The 21010-nt window shown below is 38.9% G+C and overlaps 1 protein-coding gene across 2 annotated transcripts in view; it reads right to left on the bottom strand.

The window, feature by feature from the left end:
* Positions 1-235: 235 nt before the first annotated feature.
* SLC38A6 (solute carrier family 38 member 6) overlaps positions 236-21010 on the bottom strand; it is a 41903-nt gene continuing 21128 nt past the window's right edge. For both annotated transcript variants that reach the window (XM_051769907.1, XM_051769909.1), the window contains exons 7-16: positions 17855-17937; positions 17326-17384; positions 12833-12898; positions 12586-12639; positions 10860-10939; positions 10086-10186; positions 6873-6997; positions 5873-6017; positions 5656-5750; positions 236-4561 (exon numbers count right to left, since the gene is read on the bottom strand). In XM_051769907.1, coding sequence (XP_051625867.1) covers positions 4481-4561; positions 5656-5750; positions 5873-6017; positions 6873-6997; positions 10086-10186; positions 10860-10939; positions 12586-12639; positions 12833-12898; positions 17326-17384; positions 17855-17937 — 889 coding nt within the window. In that variant the 3' untranslated portion in view covers positions 236-4480. The remainder of the gene's footprint in view (positions 4562-5655; positions 5751-5872; positions 6018-6872; positions 6998-10085; positions 10187-10859; positions 10940-12585; positions 12640-12832; positions 12899-17325; positions 17385-17854; positions 17938-21010) is intronic.

Here is a 21010-nt window from a genome sequence, read left to right as displayed (position 1 = left end):
GGGAGCAGATCAGGAGAGGCAGGTTTGCTGCCCATGAACCAACACCTGGGAGGACAAAACCTGCAGTTCTCGCTGGACAAGCTATTTTTTTGCATCCATTTCAACCAGGAACGATTTTTAAGAAGGATGCCCTTCCCTGGTGAAAGCGATGCTACATCCCGAGCACCACCGTGGAGACAACGCTTGGTTGCGTCACCAAACGGGCACGTCACACACAAAGCACAGATGCCAATCATTAGTTACACAAGTACTGTTCTTTATTTTCTGTTTGGCTTTTCTGGGGACACGCCTTGGCTGTCCTGCAGCGAACCTGAGGCAAGGAGAACTCAAAAAGGAAAATCTGTTGTGCCACACAGAGGTTTGGCGTGAGCTGGGCAATTTTTACACACAGATCATTACATGAATTTCTTTCGAGAATTCCATTTCCACATGAAGCGTGCCTGGATGATCACAACTGAAATGCAAATACCAAAACCACCAGAACAAACTGCAGAAATTAGGCAGTGCTTTTATAACACTGAAAATTCTCTCCCACTGGCAGTAGCAGTAAACATATCCAAAGGTTTCTCTGAAGGCAGAGAAAATACAGTGATTGCTTTCAACATGAAAGTCAATTGTAAACCAACTATCTCAGGTAAAGTGTTAAAATAAATCTAACTGGGAAAGGAGTTCTACAACAATCAATGTTACTCGAGCTCCTGGACTGATGTGAACTTCAGTCTTTAATCAGAAGAGCACATTAGGAAGCCCACTACAGAAATATAAATTTCCATCTCCTTAAGTAGGGACATTTGGAAACAAGTCGACTAATCTCGAAGTATTTTAAGTGATCCACTGATAAATATGTCTATCTCTGTTTTTTATAGTAATATCAGTGTAACCTGATGCTAATGAAAGTGCTTCATATTCTTCACAAATAATCCTCAAAATTAATTTCAGGAATTCATTTTAAATGAGCTGGGCCATACTGGCAAAATATCCACAGAGGTCACTAACCCTGGTCTAAAGAGAAGAGGACAGGACAGTTTGACTGTGTCTCAATTTTCACTATACAATTTCAAACAAACTCCTGCCACAGAAATCAATATATTAAGATCCAAACTGCTAAGAAATATGGGAATAAAAGATGAGCATTTGCCACAATGCAAAGCCCAGTTTCAAGGGCTGTTGTTTGTCAGTCTCCTTCCTGCCATGTTGGTTACAAAAGACACTCTCCACACCCAGCTTGCCACAGCCCAGCTGAAATCTGAGCAGCCTTCAAATGGAGAAGGGATGGAAACAGGAGAAACAGAGAAAATAAATCAAAGGCAACCAATGAATTTTCATCTCTTACATTGTTCTTCCTGCTCAGCTGGGGAAAGGGAATCTTGCCAAGGGAGTTCACAAATGCTGCGGGTCCCTTTCATCCATTCCTGTCCAGTCTTCAGAAAAGGTTAGAAAATGCCAATGACATGTAATAAAGCAGAATCACTGAAATTTATAAATCTGGAAATTTGGAAGCAAAAAAAAATCCAGACACAAGAATAAAGAAGAAAATATTTCTCAGCATTTGAGTGAGCAGAGAGTTCCAGACTGGAGGCCTGTTTTCCTCAAAAAAATTCATGCAAGTACTCAGTTGTAGCAAAACACACACACAGGGCACAGAATGGCCATGGGAGATGTGGAAGATGAAAATAGTGCTCTTACTCTGCTTTTTCATTGTGGACAATGCTCATACCTACTCCTACATTTGGCAACAGAAGTTCCTTTTCTTTCTGCCCCTCTCCCTCCCTCCATATTTTAAGCATTATAGAAACTTAGAAGTAGCAGCATTTCTAACTCTTTTTTCAGATGAAGGGTAACAGACATCCTGTAACCCCCTGTGCTATCCTTTCTGCACCACGGCCAAAATGTAATAATAGAGCTCAGCAGAGCTGTGAATTGCTTCCATTCATCCTCACCAAGTATTAACTTCATACACTGGCATTCATCATTCCAAAGTCTACCTACCAGGACAGTCAGTGGATAGCCAGGCTAGTTAGGATAATACCCAGGGATTAAAAACAATACTGTAGTGATTTCTGCAGCCTGACGGGAATCCACTGTAAAATTAACACTGCATTTCAGGTATTTTCTCAGTCACATTTTTAAGAGGATGCACACAAACCCAACTGCCTGGGGGCAACAGAGCATGGCCAAGACTCAGTTTTTTCAGGGGGACGAGGAAAGAGCAAAAGGTTAGTAAAGCTTTGCCAACTTCCTGTCCCCTCACAGATCATCTAAGTATTCAGAGTTAAGCCTTGCTGGTTAGTTTAAAATAAAGTGACTGTAGTGATGTCCTACAGGTACACTCTACAGTATCTACAAGAGCAGATAATAAATGAGAAAGAATTTCCATAAAAATTTTAATAAATACACTACCTAAATTCTAGTGTCTGACAAAAATCCCTGAGTTCATTCTCATCAATGTAAGGTCTTCTGTTTTCCTATGAAGTTTTGGTTCAGTCACACAGAAAATCACTTGCTGATGTACAGCTGTCATTGCTTGCTGAAGGCACACTTTTGTAAGGTACATATTTAGCTTTTTACAGTACTGCCAGAGATTCCCTGAGTGTCTGAATCCCTGTAGTGCAATGAAGCCCATGAGACACAGCTATGAGAGGGCAGCTACACCTGGTTATCAAGAGTTAAACAAGTCAGGAGAACTACAACAATAAAGTGAAATTAATTTTTTTTGGCAGATAACATGTCACACCTCTCAGTCATGTTGGTTTTCTGCTGGTTAAACAAGCTGACAGGAGCCACTGCCAGTGCCACAGAACGAGTTGGAAACTCCTGGCCAAGAAGGGACATGCTGTTTCTGGTACTGCCAAACTAGATGGCTCACCTGGAATCATAAAACCTCTGCTAGAAACTTTATTATAAAAATAACTGCAGTATATTTTCCAGGGATTCTTTTCTTTGGTAACCTACCAAAACTTCTGAGTTAGTTCCCAGGCCTCACCACACATGTCTGTTTCTATATTAAACCCCTAAGTAGAAGGATATTTCCAAGCAAAAAGGATTCCTGAGGCAGTACCAAGCTGCACCACCCGGGTGCTTTCAGGCCATCCATCAAAAATGAAAAGTATCTTATGGATCCCAAGAAAGTCAAGTGATCTGTTGGCATGAGAAATCCTGGTTTTCAGGCTCAGGAATAGAGAAGGTGATTCCAACTCTACTCTTTGTTGTTCCTCCCTATTAGACAGGTGAGGATCAAGCACATTTAATCAGGCTTTGCTTCCTTGGGGCAGGAAGGCCCTGAAGAAATTAGGCCACTTTAGAGCCATGAGATGCCACCTGACAGAAACAAATGTTAAAAACCTTACCAGGATACCAGCCACTGCTCCCATTCTACCAACAGGAGGACCTTTTTTGGGGGCACTCAATACTGTATTCAACAAAGCCCAGCTGGTGTTGAAAATTGCATTCACGTTGCATTTAGGGGGAAAAAAAGGAATTATAAAGGACTACATGGAAGTTTATAGAGATCTGAGGTAAAGTCCCACAAATGTAAAATTTCCCTTTGTCTTCAACAGAGACAGATTTTCACCTTTCAAGCCCAAACCTTCTCTGACACACAACAGGACATAAAACATGGAAACACTCTAGTTCAAACCTGTAACACTTGTGAAAATGGGAATAAGAGAGAAAAAGAAGAAAGTCTTTTACTGGGAGAAATACTGAGGTATACTGAGTAGTATTCAAAAGCAGATACTAATTGAAAAATGTCTATTACTAACTGAAAAATGAAAATACTTCCTAATGCTACTAAAAGCTATTATGCTTGATGGGCAAAGCCTGCTAATTTAACAATTGTAACAGAATGATTTAAGTGTGCTGACACACAAAAACTATATTTCAAAAAGCAATTAACAAATATTATCATGACGTGCCCATTAAACTGGGCTAAGGCAGGTGGTTTCTGGATCCATCTTAGGATAAATTAAGGTAAACACTCAGAATCAGAAAGTTCTTACTATGAACTGGCTGAAATATTGGAAATTATTCAAGCAATGGAAGTCTTGCACAGTTTAGGATAACGTGCACTATCCCAACTGGAAGTATCATGATATGCACATAATGACTGATATAACATCTGTTCACCTCGTTGTCTTTAAAGGGGGAGTTATTCCAAAGTTCTACTTTTGTTCAGTATCTGCCCCATAACCATTTTTGCACCGCAGAAATTCTCAAGAGACCTTTTCACCTGTCATTGTTACATCATTAAAAACCAGTCTTTCAGAACGGCAAAAACTAATTAATTGTCCAGCAACTGAAGAGAGTGATTGCAGATTAAAGCAGGACCATCACAAATGTAGTTGAAAAGAGCATTATTTCTTCCACAGGCAGCTTTGGTTAGTGTTTCTTTAGGATGTCCAGCCTTCACTGCAGTAGTGTTGCCACGTCTCTGGTTCTTGCTGTGCTCCTGAAGCTCAGTTCAGACAGTGTCAATAGGCTGCTACTGATCAATCCAATTGTAAATTATCAGAACTAAACTCAGAAGGCCAACACAAATGCCAAAAATAACCAAGGCACACGCCTGTGAAGGAAGGGAAGCAAAAATTAATGTTTTGCTGGAGGAAGCATTTTATATGTTCAAGGTTTATGATCAATGATGATGAAAACCTGTAAGAACAGGTATAAATGGCATCTTTTAAAATAATCTTTATTATTTCAAATTACTCAGTCTTCAAACACAAGGTATCTGCTTAGGGGGACACTAAACTAAGCCTGGAGCAGTCTGGTTTGCCTGCTCACTCTATCCATCTGCACAAAACAAAAATTATTTTGCCCTTTGCAACTCTGAAGGAGTTAAGAAACTGCATTTGTATTTTACTCAAAATGCAATTAAAATTACAATGGATTCTCTACATTTTTTTAATAGCCAGATGATAATAAAATTACCATTCAAGAGATAAGGCCCCAAACTTGCTGGAACTACTCCTGACTTTAAATGGTCAGAGGGCATCATTATTAGAATTTCTTTCAGATTCCCTGTTTTGTCAATAGAAGAGCAGCCCTGTGATTTGTAAGAATGGCAGAAAGACTATACATAAACAGTTTGTCAGCATTTTGGTAACTGGCATGAAGTTGCTCTGCTGAGCAGTGGTTAAAATGAAGACAAGCAGTTACAGTGCAAAAAGCAGGCCTACTGCACAAATCCCAAACAGAACTTAACCTACTATTACCAAAAGAGAAACCACAAAGAGGAGAAAAAAAAAAAAGGAAGACAAAAAAAAAAAAAAAGATGCTTGCATAGAAAAGAAGCATAAAAACTGTTTCACATAAATGCAGTTTGGCTTTGTCCCAGCTGCCCAGACAACATCAGAGTAACATGTAAAAACTGAGGAGAAATTGGATTAGAAGTCAACATCTGAAAACTATAGGGAAAGGCACTTGCTCAGATCAATGGGCCAGCACATGGACACACTGCTTGTCAGAAATCCCTGGTGAAGAAGGAGTTTCAGAAAAACCAGAGCTACTACAAAGGATAAAACAAAATGCTCACAGATTTTGCGAGCTGCAACAAGAACTTTGTCCCTTGGATCGTGTGCTCTAGAGTGTATTAAGATGCATTTAAAATGAGCCTATTTAAATGTTATTGGTGCACAGGAGGGAAAAAAAAAAGCATACCCCAAGTTTCTGTGGTGATATGAAGTCCTCTCTGCTAAGTTTAAGATAAAATAGTCCAGGATATACAAAAAGCAAACACGTTGATGTGGTTGAACCTTTAAAAAAACAGAAAGTAAGAATTTCCTTAGAGAAGACTGAAGTGCATTACGGAATCATATACTGAATTTTTTTCAAGTTGAAATAAAAGCCAAGGAAACCAACCACCACGAGAACTTACCAACTACTCCAAACACATTCTTAATGTCTGGCACGTACATTGCAAACAAAACAACAATTGTATTCAGTGTTAAAGTGACAAGGATATGGCAAATCCACGACACGGGAAGATGAGAGAAAAATACCATCAACAGAGCTTTCCTTGCCTACACAACACAAAGAGAAACATTGTGTGGGTAAACATATAAATAAAAACATATACATACATTTTAATCTTACTTCACTTTCATTACATTAGGAATTATCCCATCCCAGATGTGAAAGAATATTTTAGGAGTCAAAATGCCAAAAATTTAGTAATAGTTTAATGCTTTCTGCAGCATAGAGTTTAATTTATTACTTTATTAAAGCAAGATCTATCACATGGATATTAGTCCTAAGGAATTACTCCTTTTTTGGAGGGACAAAAGAAGGCCTGGGTGATAGTGCTTTGTCTCTCTGAACATCCTTGGTAGTAAATGTCAGTATGTTGCCAACTGATACATAATCTATACAATATTTCTACACACGTAGTTTCTTTTAGTCATAACTGAATGAATTGTCAGTTCTACCATGGTATTGATAAATTAAAGTAGGGTGTTTTTTTGTGAAATAGGTCAATGTGTGTTTTTAATTTACAATTAAATTGAGTTTCAAGTATAAGTGTGTTTGTGGGGGGGGGGGTGCGTGGGTAGAAAGGAAAAACCAAGTCAGCAAAACTCAATTTAAGGGGGGAAAAAAAATCAAACTAAATAAACTTTAGAAGTTCTGAATTCTCTAAATTAAAAACAATGCTGTGGGCTAGTTTTAATCTGAAATCTGTCTCAAGAGCACAAATTAGCTTAGTGGTTAGTTGTTATTTTGGAGCTTTCATGGAACATATGCAAATATGTGGTCTTTGATCAATCACTTGACAAGTGAATAAGATACACAAGACTAGATGTGACTCAAATATTGCACTCTGCAAAGCATTAGCATTCCCAGTGCTCACTGCCAGCTCCAGAACACTCAGGAGTACTTACTGGGAAATGGATTAGAGGGACTGTCAAGAGCACAGCAAACAGGATGGCTACTTTAACAGTCATGATGACCACATCATGGGGCAGGTACCTGGAGTAACCTCGTAGCAATTCAGAGTCCACTTTGTCTGGAAACAAGAAAAATTAATTGCTTTATTAATCATTTTAGGACTAAGATAATTTACATAGCATATTAAGCTGGATCCATCTGTCTGTGACTAACATAGTGAGAAGGGGGATTCAGATACACAACACTCTGGCATCAGTGATACAGTAAAAGTACATAATCTTCAGAAAAATGAAAAAACTTCAGGAGGCAAGTCCAGGCAGAGCCTCTGCTGAAGCCAAAGCTGCCTAAAAAGAGCATAAAAATGTAAAGGAGACAGCATAAAAAAGAAAGATGATGCAACATGAACCCAAGTGTACAGTCAAACTTGTTGTGTGTCTCTGAAACGGTCAACATCAGAGTCTTCTGGCTGAACTAGAAGCCAGAAACAAATTAAATTTTGCTAAATTGACTGAATTGCATTTCCTTTTTTCCACAAGAAATGCAAGGTAAAATTTCAAGCTGCAATTCTAATTTAAAGGAAGGAAGAAACTCTGCTGGTGTTTGTGCCTTTACTGGCTGTGGGTAGCAATATATTGCTGGATGGCACAGAGAAGGAAAAACAACCTCAGTGGGCCAAAAAGGGATGAATCAGTGATGAATTCCTCACCTTTAACCACTGCCCTTTTAAGGTGAAAATTTTCCCTAACTTAACAGCAGAAGTCATAGAGCCATGAAAGCAGTCTGCTACCCTGACTTTTTTTTTTTGGTTTTGGCATTCCTGCTTGCTTTGGACTTCAGAATGGACCAAAATTTCCAAAGTCCAGTCACCCTGTGAGGTTTCAGATTCACAGAAAACAGAAGAAGCCATGTGAACCACAGAAAGAGGAAACATGTCTCATTTCAAAGAGGGAACTCTTCTTTTGTTTTCAATTTAAAATAAAATGTTTTACATTTTCTCAGGCTGGTGTTTCAGGACCAGGGAACAGATTCTCTCTATTTAAAGAAGTAAGTTAGTTAAAAAAGGCAACCAAAAAGTGAAAAGGAGAAGAAGTATGCAAGGGGAAACAAACAAACAAAACAACCCTGTTACAGACATCCACTGTTGATTCCAGCACTTCAGGCTCTCGAGTCTAAGAATTACTAAAAGAAATCAGGCTTCAGAAAACTAAAAATGTTCCCAGTGCAACAGAATAAAAGGTTACAGTCAAGACAGGGTCTTGTCCCAATCATGACAGTGAAGGTAACAAGAACTGGGATGGTTTCCAGGACTGTTCTTTTTTCCCATTTTTTTCCTCCCCTTCTTATTGAGATTTCACCTGGAGACAGATGGTTATCCTGCACTGCTGCTGAACCCCCCCGAGTTGCACTCATAATTTTCCAACAAACCACATGGAATCACTCAGGAAACAGTAATAGTGGCTGATACACTATTAGGGGCTTTAAGACTCCCCATATAATTATTCAAAGGTTTCTGAGTATCAAGGGAATATTTTCAGACATACACCTACACCTGTGGGATAAAGGTACAAAATTCCCTCAAAATCTGGAATTATTAGCTGCTGAAAGCCAATATTCTTGGTGCTTTTTCAGACACAATCCCATCCCTATGATCAAGAAATATAAAACACTCTGAAAGGAGAGGAAATCCTAATCAGAACACTTTTGTCTTACTGCTTTACTGTCTCCTATAGGAATTTTTATTCATTCCAATCAATAAAGATTAGCATGTGATCATCTCATAAAAAGGGTCAGCTTTCAGAAGACATCAGAAGAATCCTCACAGATGACTGTGACGCATTTATGTGACAGAATTCGTATGAAACTACTCCAGAATCAGCAGGTTGGAGCAAAGCACACAACTCAAATTTACACCAGGACACCACTGTGATGTTATGTGAACAGGACACAAACATTGCTATATAAAACAGACACTCACCCACTTGTGCCAAGGTTGGGATGGACCTTTAGAAAAAGGCCACTGTGTAGGTAAGGGGTCTGAAATCTCTCTGTGCACTCGGGAAATTTGGCCAAGAGTGTCACACAGACAAAGTCATCTATGTTCAAACTCAACTAAGAAACTGTAACAGAAGCATTTCTAAGTCCAAATGCAGAGTTATTACACTGGTACTGAAGCACACTGTCACCTAAACTCTACAGCAAATGAAAGGTGTCTGTAGAGTTTGGTAGGGCAAGTGTCATACCCCACCCACTCTTCTGATTGGTAATAAGAAGGTACATTTACTTCATCAAGCACTATGTCGACAACATCTCTAAGAAATGGGCACTTCTTGGTGCAGTTCATGTACCAAACAGACACATTTCTGGCTCAGGAACATGTAACACGAATTACTGACAACCAGAAGTATGTGCTGAAAAACCCAGCTCATAGTTTGTCCTTTTAAATTTTTAAAATCCTTCCCCAGTCTTTTGTCATTGCTCTTCACTGCATCCAAGTCACAGAAGTAGATGGGAAATCCTGTGATTCAGGCCTTCTCTGTCATTTTTTTTTTCTGGAGTTCTCTAGTTTGTCTTTACATTACACTTAGAAACTAAGTTATCACGAAGAAGGCACTTTTTGCAATCCTTTCAAATAAGGATTTCCATGGGGAAAACATGCTGCAGACCTCCATGCCTTCTCAGCACTAGGGCTGGCTTGCTGTGGGTCAAATTCCTCTCAGAAAAGGCAAGAGCCTCGATGCTACTTAGAGACTACAAATCACAGGGTCAGTAAGTGATAACTTGGTAGAAGGTAAAGCCTTGGAACAGACCTTTCAAACCTGTGGGACAAGCAGATTATTATCGGATCTCAAAATTTCTTACAGACCATGATAAATCTGTTCCCAGCTTTTAACTGGGAATTATGCAATTATACAATCCAAGATACAGTGGCAATCAGTTTGACTGCAGTGTTAGAGAGCATCAACAGACCAGGAGCTCCACTTTAGGGGCCAATATCTTGTCTGTGTATCATTTTAGGGCATAAGGCCTGGGAAGTTTAGCTATAGAAGTCAGTGAGACTGTAATACTTTGCAGTGTTGGGCATATTATTAACTCTTGACAGGAACGAGATTTCTGAGGATCCAAGTGCATCAATACCTGCAGCATTCCAGGCAGGAGACATTTATCAGTAACTTTCATCCTAAAGAATACTTGAAGAACACACTTACCATAAAATGTCAGGTACCCAAACAGAGCAGATATAAAGTAAATTAGGAAACTCAGACCAATTCCTGTGACAGTTACATTCTGCATTCTACTTTTGGATGGACTAAAATGGAAAAAAAAAAAAAAAAGGGATATCAGTGTTGCTCTTGATCTGTATTGAGGACAATTAAACACAGCACCATCTACAGAGCACCTTGACTTTCACAAGAAGTATTGTCTTAATTTATGGCCACTGAGTATTTGCTAAGTTCCGTGCTGTCACTAATATTTAGGGGGGTTAAAAGTATTTTCAGACTGGTAATTAAAGGGCACTTTTCAAGCAGACAACTAACACTGTACCCATCTTGTAGGGAATTTAGACATCCCAGTGTATCTTTTAAATCAAAATTTGATTTATCCAGGATGACATCTATTCAGAGCAAGGAACAGAATCTGAGTCAAAAAACCCCACTGCATCAGATATGGCTAAATACAGATTCAGTTACAGCAACAAAAATTTACTATTAAGGTACCTTAACAAATGACCTTTCCTGTCCTCGAGATTGTCCAGACCAGGACAATAAACTGACACTGATGAACCATATTTGCTACTTTACTCTCCTGTAAAAGTCAGTACAGACTAAAACTGTACATTTCCCAAAAACATGAAAGCTAGTTAGTTAGCATTGTTTGATGGCACTGACTTGAAAATAAAAATTATTGAAGATTAATTTAGAGAAAATATTACAAAAATGCTATAATTATATTTTAGTATTTCAAGTGTTTTCATACATTACCTTTGGAGCTCACAGTAGATGGGTAAGACTGAGGTATGGCAGAGAAAAGAGAAGGCCATGGTTGGTATTGCATAAGCACTCTAAAATAGAAGAAAAACATCTTGTAAGTTGTTTGTTATGACTGTTGGTTGGAAAAATATCTGGATGAACTCAGAATTCAGTTCAAGTGTTGGAAGTCAGAGGAAATCTTTCCACATTAATGGTTTCAGATAAATCTCCACAACACAAAAATCCCACAAAATTGGACCTTTTCAAGTCATATCACTTCAAGTGGTCATAGCTCACTATTTTATCACCAGGAGAAGTCATGCTGTCTATAGGCCAAAACCTGCAAGATTCTTTTTTGGCTGTACTGAAGCCAACTGCTTATGTAGAAAGAGTAGGATCTGCCCCAGAGTCATTCAATAAATTCAATAAATTCAATAAATTCTGTAAGAAGATTTCTAAATTCTAATATCCACAGCTACCTGTCAAACTGCTGATTCCTTCATCCCGACTTCATTGTTTTATCACTCCCTGACAAAAATTTGGATGCAGCATGAAATATAAATATTAACAGGAAATATAACATGCTTTGGCATCTGAAGGTTTAAGAGAGTTATGTAATTAAAGCTGCAACCATGCAATTAGTGGTTTATTACTCCAAAAACTTGTAATAAAAGAGATGAATCATCCAGTATGGCTTGCTGCAATTGCCAAGTGGAACAAACTGAACTACAGCACTCTTGTGCTGACATAATCAGGCCCATACTGGTAAGGATATGCCACTTTCTACTGATAAAGCCAATTTTAAAAAAGAACTAGAGGTGAGTTCCAAGATTCTTCAAAGCACAGAAGGCCAGACAAAAGGCCAGAATCTCACAGTAGATGTTTCTGGTCAAAGCACCATTTCTGCTTTGATCTACAGATAACATTTGTCTCATGAGTGCATTGCCCAAGGTTGTGGGGTTTTTTTGGTTTGTTTTTTTTTTTGTTTGTTTGTTTGTTTTTTTGGTTTTGGGGGTTTTTTGTGTGTTTTGGGGGTTTTTTGTTTGTTTTGTTTTTTTTTTTAATTTTCCCCTTCCCTTTTTCTTGGGAGGGTGGATTTTGTTTTTTTCAGATAAATGCAACCACGTCCTTCCTAAATCCCACTACAGGGCTATCCCAGGTTTAATCTTACCTGTTTCCCTTCCTCTTCACCCCACAGCAACTAGGGTTCTACGTGACACTTCCTCTCCTGCAAGCCTTGATGGGTGGTGACATGATTTAAATGCCACATTAATTAACAAATACCAGAGCTGGCACCCAATGAGATGTACAAAATTGCATGAGTCCTGAAGAATTAGCTTCAGGTATGGAAAAACTAAGGTTAGGTCCAGGTAGTGTCAAGAAACCTGTTCTGCCTTGCCAGGAACTGAGAGAGTACCTACAGCCAAGTATCACTGACTTCCAGCTGAGGGCACATCAAGCTGGCTTGATATGATTGCATCATGACCACTGCTGCATCTGTTAGACTTTATTCTTTGGTCATACTTGAAAAATATTTTCATAAATGTTAACTTGGACAGTCAGCCTTCATATATAAAAAAAGTGAGACTGGATAACACTTGGCAGCAGGTATAGGAAATACTTCAGCAGCCTATAACTGGTTTTACAGAAGGACAGCTTACCCTGGATAAGGCTTAAACCCCAATTTTTTAAAAACCACCACCCCCCTTTAAGTTTGTGTATTGTTAATAGAGATTACCTCTTTTGAAAGATGAAAGAGCTTTGCTTTACAATCCCCAGTAGAATTTGAAACCTGTAAAACATAAACACACAAAAAAAGGCATAATGAAAGAATAAGCCCAAGCCACAGACATGAAACTTTTCAGTTTCTGTGATGATTAATAAAAGAAGGAATTTAAATTGCAAGCCATTCTGAAAGTGTTAATGTAAAAAAAGCATTACAGTTTACTAGTAAAATTAGAACTTCAAAACAGAGGGCACTTTACCTGTAAAGCCTCTATGGCACTGCTCAGAGGTAGAGGACAAGGGATTGACCATTTTTTAATCATAACCTGCAAAGACAGCAGACATTTGATGTGTGAATGACAACCTAAAAATCAAGTTTTCAATTTAGATACACGTAGCTAAAATATCAGCCTGTTGGAACACACAGCAGGGAGCCACACCCACAGTAAATTACCAGGCCTGCCTGGCAGACAGGCCACCAGAAGGGAATTCTGACAGAAAAGCTTGTCAGTGCCATTCCATCCAGCTGCTCACTCTGCACAGCTGGCAGCCTTATGGTGTGGGGATCTGGAGGTGGGGCACTGCAATGGGCTCTGACATGAGCTGAAATACAACCAGCACAACCCATCCACTCTCCCTGGGCTCCACACCAAGGGCCTCCCGGACGGAGTAGCTGCTGTGCTGGCGATCCCAGGCTCGAGCCCTAAGTAGACGAGCCCTAAACAGAGATAGAGCAGAGCCCTAGGGCTAATCTTAAAAGGCAGAAACATATGGTTTGGACTAGAAAGCAAAGGAAAAACAATAAATGCAATTATTGTCCCAGAATGTCATTGGGCCTTTAGCTACACCCTGCTGGTTTAGGGACTGCCAAGTAACAGGGCTGAAAATCAAAGGGAAATTAAAATAAGAAATGCTACCTCCTTTTTCAGGAGCCCAGTTTAAAATGATAGTTGCATTGCTCTCCTCAACCCTAATTAATTTCCTATTGTAGTTGCCTGGCTTTAGAGGTTATAATTCTTTTGAAGCCTAGAGCAAATAATTAAAAACTTAATTAAAGACTCGGATTCACGAGAAGAATAACATGGAAGGGAGCGCCTCTCCTGGCTCAGAGAACCACATTTTGCTTGCTGCCAAGTGGTGTTTCCCAGAGGATTAGATGCTCTCCCTCTTGTCACCAGTGCCAGGAGAAGCAAACAAATGTTACCTCCGGACAAAATGTGGGGAAAGGGAACTGCGAGTGCATTGTGGCAATAACACAGGTCTGGGACTGCACAAGGAGAACAACTGACTCAAGGTATGGAGCTCAGTGGCAGCCTGAAAACGTTGTGAAAATGGATTATCAAGGGAAATCCTCCAGTCATGTTTCCTACAGTAAACTGGCACTGCTTTATGCCATTTACTGATTGTCTGAAGTGCCTCCCTCTGTGCCGTGGGAACGGCACCCTCACCTGAGGGAGGGTGTGAGAGGGGACAGGGACGTGCTGGGGGTACACCAAGAAATTCAACTGAAGAGCGAGAAGGGGAGAAGGATGAAAAGGCCAAACACTAAAATATAACTTGGGCCTCTCTGGTTTTTAAAGGCATCCAGATAGGGGAAATGCAGGAGAAGGCTCCAAAGTAGTTGGCTTTGTGGGAATGTCATCTAAAGCTGGGATAGGCTTCCTGAGCAGTGAAAAGGGCCATGGAGCTGAAGGGCAAGGTTTGGGGAAAGTAAAATGTGCCTGGCAGTGGTGAGGGCAAGGTTTCCTGCCAGCTAAAGAGCAAAGTTATATATAAACATTGCAGAGGGAGGACAAGCCAAGCCGAACCTAAAAGGCTGAACGAAGTTTTTCTAAAATAAATGTAATACAGATTAAGAAATGGAAACTAAAAAAAAAAGGACAAAATAAAATGCATTAGGTGTGTTTAAAATTTATATTTACATTTGCCCACCTGCTTAATTATTCAAATCTGTTTGGGTTTCCAACTGTAGTCTAATGAGGTCCCCCCAACAGGAAGAAATTTTTAAGCTGGCAGCACAGCCCAATTAACTTGAGTAGTCACACAGGCAGCACAACCTTCCTCTGGAACTTTAAGCCTATTTCACATAAACATTCTTTTGAGTATAACAAACATTTGGTTTTAAGTAAAAAAAAATAAAAAATAAAGAGAAAGTCTAGTGGAAATAAGGTATTTTAAATCCACACCAAAAACACTGCTAAAAAATCAAGTTAGAGGCTCAAAGTGTTCTAATATTCTCAGTGATGTTGCCTTTTCATATCCTGCAGAGGGAAAACAGGAACCTCTTTACTCCAGCAGTACTGACAGCACTCAGCAAAGAGTGCATAACATCATTCATTACATATGGCAGGTTCCTAATCTGCATCACATTTTGTTCTGGGAACATAAACAAGAGATGTAGAAAAATACCATCAGTAATCATTAACACCTCTGTTGAACAAGCTACCAATAATGCTGTCTACACACACACACACAAAATGTGTCTTTACTCTTCACCAGTATTCAACACAGCAAGAAGGGAGGCAGTAAAAAAGAAGTTTACCAATCATAATTTCTTTTCACTAAGGACTGAAGTCAGGGAAGTATTCAACAATCAGAAATGAACGTGCTCAGGACCTCACAGAATCTGGCTTTGATTAATATGTATTTGTTTATCTCCCAGATCAGCTCATCTCAGGGTTTGCAAATTTTCCCTAGTGAGGACTAGGACCAGTATGTTGGCTTTAAAGGAAAAGACACTGAAGATACTGAAGCTACTAAAGCACAGAGGGGAAATTTGTGAGCTGCCTAAGCCCCAGAGCAGAGCACAGAACAAAGAAGTCTCCAGCCCTTTGCTCAGTGCACTCACTGACCAGACTGACCAAGACCTCTCTTTTCTGCAGGCTGCAGTAAAAATGTGGCTTCCTGGCAAAAAGCTGAACAGATGGTGTGCACTTGAAAAGGCACAGAATTACTGTATATGCAAAATATAATTATATCACTTCCATATGACTAACACAGTTTTCTTCTGGAACAAATTAAAACATATCTGCCACACAGAAATTAACAGTGTGCAAACTAAAACACCATTTCAACAGCACATATCACCCACTTCAAAGCAATTAGATATGAAAACTAAACCACATTTAATGCCTTGGACTTTCAGTGCCTAAAGAAGTAGGAGAGATTATTCTGTGAAGAGTATTGGTTTTCTTTAAATATCTGTAACGGTTTTTAAAAATTTTGACCTCAATTAGATTTACTGTGGCTGCTCCTTTGTCATTTAACAACAAAGAGTAAGCACACAAACTGAACCATTTCCTAAGAAATCCAGTAGTCTGTGCTCCTTCATTAGTACTTTCTACCCATCTTTTTGATGGACAATCAAAAGTAAAATCTAGTTTAAATCATTCCAGCTTGACATGGCTGCACACAAGCCTTCCTTACACATTTGCTTTTTCAGGGGCCAAAATTGCTTTCAAATGCAGCCACCCATTACAACAGCTTTCCTCACACTCCCATCGAAATCCAGGAACTGAACTGGTTTTAAAACCCTTGCAATTAGCTTCAGTCAAAGGCCTATGTCAGCACTACAGTTAGTGCTTTTTCTACCCTTTTTTTTCTTTTTTTTTTTTCTCTTAAAGATAAATTTTAGGAGAGAGGTCAAAAGTTAAAGTAATTTATAAATATTACAAATTAATTTCCATTAGCTCTGGAGGGGCTGTGGCTGCTCCTCAATGTTCATCTTAAGAAGAATACTTCCCAAGGTCCTACAAACACTGCAGCTCTCCAGGGATACCCCAGGGAGATGTTTTGACAGCTTTGAAGTTTGGTTTTATCACATGGTTTAGTTCCTAATGGATTGCCTTGGTCTCCTGGATGGCATGTTTGTTCAACTTGCCTTCAACTCTGTTTATCCCTTTGTAAAACAGGTATTAAATGCAAGTCAATGCAAGCCAGAATGACAGGGGAGAGGGGGAACATTTTGCCAGGCTCCCAAAAAAGATTCCAAGAGATGACAGAGTGAGAGCTGCTCGGTTCTACGACATATTACACATGTGCATTAGCACACTTTTTCCCTGTAAAAAGAAAAATAGTGCAACTTAAAGGCACATTTTCCCTCTTAGATCTGCCTAGCAGGTCTCACTTTTGATATTTGGAAACATCTACCTCACAGGGGCCTTGAGAGGGTGAACATCAGGGTCAAAAGCCCCCATATGGCTCAGAGAAAAGAACTTTTCCTTTCAGCTGGAAAGAAGAATAAGGTCATTGACGTATTAATGAATCTTGTAAACTGCCTTAATGAAGTTCTAGTTTTCTTTGCCTTTTTTTGAACTCTGTCACTCCATTATACATGTAAATTTAATTTATTTGGAGTATATTAAATTTTCTTCTCCACTAGTTGCAGTAAGTAATAGTTAGAAGCTAAGAAAACAGAATTCCATTCCTCCGCTAGTAGGGAAACAAAAATATATGTGCCAGCTCCCTTTGCTGCACTGTCAGCAAAACAAAAATATTGTTACATTTACCAGCCCAAAATATAATTATTTTAAATCTTTTCACATGTTTGGAAGTTCATACACATTTCTAAGCCTCAGCAAAACAAATGTAATCTGTCTAAGCAAGCACATACTGAACTTAAGGAAAATTCTAAATTTCACATAAAAAGTTATGGGGGGAGGGGAAGACAATTAATTTCAAAACAGTGTTATGAAAACATTCAAACAATAAGGAAAAAAAAAAGAGATAAGCTGTGCAGAGATTTTTGACTTACCACAAGAGTAAAGTACACCGTAAAGAAAAATGATAAACTACTTGTGTAGCCAAGAAAGCCTGTAAAATAACAGTAAAAATAAAAGAGAATTTATAAGGAAAGTGATCCTAATGTACAGCTAAAGCTTTACATTTTAGGCATGTTTTCTATTACAGTGCTTGGTATCTGGGGCTTAGGACTCAGAATAACAACATTCCAACTGCCTGTCACAGATCATTTATGTAGTTTTGTAGGGCAGAATTAGAACTGGCTTACCACTAATGGCATGCTGTAAGTAAATGCAGCTCTTTAATGTTCTGCTGTAAAGATTTTATTTTAGTATTGCAGACAAAATACTACTGCAACCCAAGTAATAGGTTAACTAGGCAGGGCTGGAAGGCAGAACACACTACTACCACTTAAGCAGCCACCAGCACCACCAGCCCCGTGCAAGTTTAAATAAATAAATAACCCATTAAGGTTTTAAAGTCTTCAATGGTAATTGCTACTAAAGTAGAACAATATTCGCTTCTCTCCTTTAATTACTCACCAATTTTAGGAAGAAGGGCAAGAGGAAAAACAATGCAGACTGAAGTAATGAGCAGCAGCAGCCTCCCATCGAGGTACCAAGACCTGTTGGAAAATCTATTTAGGACTGATACAAAGCTCAAGAGTCCTATAAAATATGTTCTCATTTAGAACTGTGATCTTAGACAAAATAACCACTAGGACAAGAAAAAGAAATCATTTCCGGTCTCACAAACAATTTACATGAATTTGTATTCCTGGTTTCTATGCTGAGATATAAAACAGAGCTCCCAGACAATGAGGGGGCAGAGCATCATCCCAAACTAACCAGCACTGCAATGTTCCACAGGCAAGTGTCTGCATGGATCAGGGGTCTGATGTGTGTCAAGTTATTTCTCAGCAGCACAATATGCAAATCCCTGCCCTGATTCACAGCAGTGATCAGAGGGAAGGGGATTTCATACTCTACGGATTTTCAACAGAAGTACTTGCAGAGCACAACACTACATGTATTTTAAATTGGATTACAGTGAGGTGTGTATTTACACTGCTGGAAGAAACAGCAACATCAATTCCCACTCACTGCTGAGCTTCCCTTCCAGTTTATTACTTCTCCATGACCTTAGTTCCTTACCATTTCCAAGAGGTGTGAGACACAAATCTCAGCTATCCAACCGATTTGTTTGGAAACACAGTTACACTTTCTGAAGGTATCAACTTTCTCTTGTACCCAAGTTTCATTACAGCTATCACTGTAGTATTAGAGCAACAGAAGAAAACAACAAGGTAATAAACTTTCAGTTGCTTGGAAATTATGTTTCCTGTCCAGAGGTGGTATAAGAAAGTACAGCAGTGAAGAGGATGTTCTTCAATTCTGCACAAAGTGATCACTCATTCTTTGTATACATCCACACAAAAATTAAAGGACAAAAGAGACTGAAATTATGACAATGAAATCTGCTATAATATTGAACCATAAAACTATACATAATAAAAAAGCCCTGTAGAGGCACGTGAAGTCCTCGTGCATTTAAAATCTGTTCGAAGTATCAAAAAATCCCACCTCCAAACTGAGGAGAGCACAGATGGATAAGCTGTTAAGAAACAGAAACATCTTGAGAGTGGCTCCCCTGACTTGGCAATAACCATATCCTGTACTGATAAACATCTTGCACATCAGCCTCCAACTTTACTACCTATAAACACCCTGACCTTTGACCTTCCAGTTTATTTAGTCCAGGATATGGTTAGCACCTAATAAACAGGCAGCACCTCAAGTTATCATAGGGAAAGCACCATAACACCTGCCTTAAAGAAGAATTATCCTACAGGTATATTAACTGCTGTTGTACATTGTGGGTAGCCACTTGTGTTATAGAAGTGAACAGAGAGATTTCAAGGCTGAGGGTATCTTCACCAAATCGAAACCAAAATGACCATTAGGTGACAATGTCTATATTAAAAATTAGTTAAAATACATCACTCTCCAAAAAGTGTATCATTAGCCTAAGTCTCCTACTGCTACAGTGAAGAAGCAGCTTTGCCAAGATTAGCTCCCTGCTGTAGTATTTATTTTTCACGTTGTCATTTGGCATTCACATATTTTTACATTTTTTCTTTCTTTTTTTCCTTTCTTTTCAGTATGGTGGATGTTCAGATCAGGAGGAACAGCATCATGGCAGCAGACATAAGTATAATGCACTATGTGTGCATGTGGGACCTCTGTTTCAGTCTCCTCACAGCTGCTGTCAAGGTTCACCAGTTCAGCAGGACAGAGAGGAAATTATTTTGGTTACTTTACTGTGCGTGAAGGGGGGAAGAGAGAGAAGAATGGCAATGAGTTGATGGGAGGGAGAAAACACAATTTTGTAAACTCCTTAATTTTGGAATACCAATTCTTATACCGAAAAATGCCTCAAAAAAACTGAACAGGGGACAATTTCCTGGTTATCAAAAAATACACCCATTTTCTCCTCAAAGTACTGTTGTAAAAATACACTTATTTTCCAAAGGCAGAATAAATGTTTTGATATTGCCTCTAAAATCAATTTGATCTGCAAATTTAATCTCGTATGATAAAAGCATTCCAAATATGAAATACAGAATATAAATCCTCGACTCTACTGAAAATGCTTTGGCATGCAGATGTTTCTCCTCCCTCCTCCATATTTTAACTGAAAGCAGACATTTATAAATCGCTTTAATTTCATTCCTGAATTCAGCAGAACAAGATATTCACATGTTCTAAATTAGGATCTTACTCTCAGTCCATATCAATTATATAACACACAAGCAAGACAACTTAATTGCATCAATCACATCCTCTGACAGGGTCATTAAATGCTAGCAGAGGGCTCACAAATTACAACTTTTTAACACAACCCTCATTTGAAACTATGCTCATGTCATCAAAACTACGTGGAATTCTTGTTGTGCACACAGAAACATCTCCACCTGCAATCAACAAGTGTTCATATTGTGTGGGTTTGTTTTTAAAAAGGCACGAGGATGTGTTGGGCTGGCTCTGAGCCTTTCAAACACACACACACACCTGCCAACCTTTACCTATGAAAACAATTTAATGCACAAAACATTCTTTAAATGGTTTTCCCAAATGTACAGCTCAGGAGGGTTTATGCATACAGAACACTTTCACAGGTAGTTTAGCTGACACTTTTGATACATTCTAAGTACAGTTAAAGATAAATGCTGCACCAAATGGAAGTGTATCAGATGCTGTAATGACTTAAAAACAGAACAGTCGTGCAACCACATCTGGAAACAAGTTATCCAGGTAAAGAAGTTGATTTAAACTAGTCAATATTTATGCCCTTTGCATAAATAAGTTGTTGCTTAGGCTTGATATTTGATTACCTATTTTTGTTGAAACATTGCCTACAATTTAAAATGTCTGCTGGAAAAAACGTACACTTAACATCTGTGGGGAAATCCACAGAAACAAAAGATTGTGATCCACCATGGCCAGTAATATGGCAAAAGAAATAAAATATAGATGTGAGCATACAGAGAAGGTCAGCTGTGTGCATGTAGCTGGAACACTGCTTGACCACTGCACTTGAAAACTTTGCTTGGACAAGTATTAGGGGAGGGAAATCGTGTCAAATAAATATTGATCAGTGGAAGAACTCCCGTTAACAGAGGCAGGAACTGGATGAGA

Source organism: Manacus candei, unplaced genomic scaffold (genome assembly GCF_025592945.1).
Source record: "Manacus candei isolate 608988 ecotype Guabito, Panama unplaced genomic scaffold, ASM2559294v1 h1tg000113l, whole genome shotgun sequence".
Classification (NCBI taxonomy): domain Eukaryota; kingdom Metazoa; phylum Chordata; class Aves; order Passeriformes; family Pipridae; genus Manacus; species Manacus candei.
This window is presented reverse-complemented; position numbering and strand designations above follow the sequence as displayed.